Source organism: Nanorana parkeri, unplaced genomic scaffold (assembly GCF_000935625.1).
Source record: "Nanorana parkeri isolate BGI_ZX_2015 unplaced genomic scaffold, ASM93562v1 scaffold475, whole genome shotgun sequence".
NCBI lineage: Eukaryota > Metazoa > Chordata > Amphibia > Anura > Dicroglossidae > Nanorana > Nanorana parkeri.
Genome location: NW_017306743.1, coordinates 23,773 through 27,631, shown reverse-complemented (window position 1 = coordinate 27,631; position 3,859 = coordinate 23,773). Strand labels below are relative to the sequence as shown.

Genomic DNA, 3,859 nt, shown 5'->3' with positions numbered 1-3,859 from the left:
CTGGTCCCATCTTCAAGTCCTACCACTCATTACCCAATTGTAGAAGAGTTAGAGAACTCCTGCAACCAGCGTGTCAGTAAAAAGTATTTACAGGGTCTCTTATGCAATACCCGAGCCCTGAATAATGGGCCCCCAAAAGTGCGTCGGCCATTTTAGATTATCCGATTGTGAACCAGAAACATTAAAAGCTTTGGCGCTCGCAGACCTTAGGCTTGGCGCTCTCGGACCTTAGGCTTGGCGCTCTCGGACCTTAAGCTTGGCGCTCTCGGACTGTGTACGTGCAGATTCTCAATTCTTGGTCCCCCCCCCCCCCCCCTTTTTTTTTTTTTTTTAAAGGAGGAGAGCTCCAGGGAACGGTCCAACAACAAGCTGGCTCAGAGCATGGGGCGAGTATAACTTATTTTAGCACCTAGACAAAAATCGAGCACTTAACCCTCGCAGGGGCTTCTTCCGCACACTGCGAGGGGTAATAAAAGTTTTTCCTGGAGTTCCTCTTTAAGGGGTGTCCTGTTTTGAGGAGAGGAGCCTCACCGGAGCCAATGTGGCCGGTTATAATCTGACCCATTCATCCAAAATTTGTATCCAGCGCCTCTTGTCTTTACTGATGTGAGCTGAGGCACTTTGATAAATGAGGCCCCTGTAGCTCTCCATTTGTACTCAGAACATTTCCTCCTTTTCTTACAACATTTAAAATGATCTAAACAAGGCTCAGGTACATATACAGCTTTCAGATCTGAGCAACCAAGCACATGAACGAACTACAAATAAAACGCACCCCCTCCTGACAGAATCGACTCTCAACTTAACCGTAAGGGCCGCTTCACACCACAAAGTCGGCGTTCCAGAGCGTTCTGCCTCCGAAAAGCAAACCGGCCGGCTACTTGTGGGAGGGGCAGTGCATTGAAGTCAATGGCACCGCAGCCACACCCCCTGCCTGCTTGCACCGGAACGCAGGCACATTAGTGCTTGCCTTCCAGTCCAATGCGACCTTCAAAAATGCAGCAAGCACTATTTTTGCAGATCACACTGGAACAGAACGCAGGCATTAATGTGCCTGCGTTCCGGTGCAAGCAGGCAGGGGGTGTGGCTGCGGTGCCATTGACTTCAATGCACTGCCCCTCCCACAAGTAGCCGGCCGGTTTGCTTTTCGGAGGCAGAACGCTCTGGAACGCAGACTTTGTGGTGTGAACCGGCCCTAAAGGATAAGTGGACGTTAAAATAAAAGTACATTCATCCCTTTTGCCCCTTTACCCTAACCCGCCCCTCCCCCTATTACTCCAATTCGATGGCCGCAGTTCTGCGGTTTGGTTACATCCAAGCTTGGCCACACCGGTGCATTAGTGCCCCATAGACGTCCATGAGACTGAGCCCCTGGGGCGATCAGAGATGGTCCTATAGAAGTCTTTGGGACACGACTAGGACAGTGCAGACCTGCGGATGCGCCATCAGAGTGAGGCAAGTTAGGGGAAGGGGGGCAAAAAGCGTGCGATTTGTCTTAAAGGGCACTTATCATTTAATAATGAATTTGCTTCAGCCAGACAGATCCTGTCCTATGGTATCCTAGGTAACTAAATAAAAAAATAAATAAGATGACCCCATGTTATCTCTTCAGAATACAAGCCCAGTGCCTTACAATGCTCCCCAGGGATGGGGCGCATGGGAGATATTTGGCAGCATCATGGCGCTACTAAAACCGCTTGTGATCAATTACTGCCGGCCAGGCACATCGGTGCACGCACAAATTTGGAGCACCGTGCAATCATTTTCCATGTCCCCCTCCATCGGGGGGCTGCTCTCTCTGTGCAGTGACCAATTGGGGTCGATTTCAGTTGCAAGCTCATGTTACTAAATATTGCCCATATAGCATCCGGCCCTGAACGATGTGTCACAAAACTGCACTCCCAAAAATATGTATATTATTATATAGAGTCCTCCCACACCCGGGCAGCACCAACCGCCCCCTCCCATGAATCGTCATGTATGATCTTGGCACGCCTTCTGTACTCACTCTGTTGGACTCCATGCCGGAACGTCCGTGGAATTTGACAGTTTTAAGTCTTGCTCGCTCTTTCTTCTCAACTCTGCAAAAAATACACAACGGACAGATTTATATCCAAAAATCTATGGCCGAGCGCTGCGGAGGGAGAGCGTTGTGAGCGGCCGGCGTCTCTCCTCCCACACCGCTCAGCCTCCTATCACAGTCTGGCAGAACAGTGTGTGGGCAGAGACAGCCGCACGGTCACAGGAGGCTGAGCTCTCCTCTCGCACCGCTCGCTCAGCCTCCTATGACAGTGTGTGAGAGAGGAGAGCGGGTACAAGCAGTCGGTGATCAGTGATCGCTGAGTGTTTGTAGATAATTGAGGACATTGTATGTGTACTATATCCCAAATTATGAATGAATGGGAAGTGATCTACATCACCTCCTGTTCATTCATGATTGTGGATATAGTAAAACACACAAATGTTCTCAAGTTATGAATGAACAGGAACTCTCAGTATAGAGGATTCCCGTTCAATGATAACTGGAGCTGCAGAATAAGAGATTGAGGACTCCGTGTCCTCAATCTATTTTTCTATTTTAAAAATGGAAATATCAGGGGTCTGTTTAGACCCCCTCCTACCCCCATTCAAGTGCTGACTGGTATCCGCTCACAAGATTTCTGACAGGATCAGATATTCTTTTAACAGTACAATTTCAATTGTATATTTTAAAAACCAGACGGGAGCAAATGTCAGAGTTTTCGGAATGGGGAAGGAGCAGACCAGGATGATGACATTTTAATGGTGGGCACGGTTGGGGAGGTACCCCTGCATTACCTGTGCAGCTAATAGATACACACATACTATGATACTGCTAACAGCCAGAATAGGATTATGTATATGAATGTCAGCAGCGGCACCAGGCCAGGTATGCCGCTGGGTCTCCCCCTCTCGGATTGGCTAGCTTTCTGATCAAATCGGGAAGCCGGGCAGCGCGTCATTGCACGCTACCCGGCTTCCTGATTTGCGGGAAGTCGGTTCCATGCTCTTTCATCACAAGTGACGAGAGCATGGAGCAGTTTCCCGGCCAATAAGGAAACCGGGCAGCGTGTAATGACGCGCTGCCCGGCTTCCTGATATAGGAAGTACTCGTGCTAGGTATCGGAGCATTTGGGCGAGTACGAGTACTCACCCAAATACTCGGTATCGGCACAGATACCGATACTAGTATCGGTATCGGTGCATCCCTATTATACATATAATGACCTTCACTTGGAACACACACGGACACAGGGAGCCGTTCCGGAAAACGTGCACTCGGCTTCCAGTTACCTCTTTTTGCTGGGGATGACACCAATCTGCTCGCTCTCCCCGTGCGGAGTGACCAGTCTGGCCTGCCACCATTCATCATCAGAGGCATTGATGACATGCAGGATGTCCCCATAGGAGAAGCTCAGACCCTGGCTCGGTAGGCAGCTGTCCCGAGAGCGATCGTAGTCGAAGAGCGCCCTGTGAAGAGGACAAATTCCCAGTTACATATCTCGCGGTCACTAGTAAAAGCAGATCAACCAGTGTAACCAGTTCAAAGAAAAAACAAAAAGGCTCTGATCGATGTAAGACCCGCACACATGACAGCGTACATAAACACGTCAGCTTCATACATGAATATACTATGAACGGCAATGTTTACCCGTATCCATTCCATAAGTTACTTGCCCGGCTCAGCCATGGTGGGAGATGCTCTATACAAGTATTACAGCTCACACCCTTTTATGTATCTATAGTCTTTTACCCCCAGAGTTTAGGATTTTCACCTGGAAATGCATTCAATTTCTGCCATTTCCTGCTCTCCCCCCTCGAGTGTTCTATCCTGGCCGAG

General features: G+C 49.2%; 1 protein-coding gene across 1 annotated transcript in view; it reads right to left on the bottom strand.

Annotated features, from left to right (window-relative positions):
• The window catches only part of LOC108790439 (disks large homolog 3-like), a gene marked incomplete at its 5' end in the record, with an annotated part of 38,551 nt that overhangs the window by 11,336 nt on the left and 23,356 nt on the right, over positions 1-3,859 (bottom strand). Inside the window, 2 exons of the mRNA XM_018560694.1 lie at positions 2,009-2,081; positions 3,313-3,489. Of these exons, the coding sequence (XP_018416196.1) occupies positions 2,009-2,081; positions 3,313-3,489 (250 nt within the window). The remainder of the gene's footprint in view (positions 1-2,008; positions 2,082-3,312; positions 3,490-3,859) is intronic.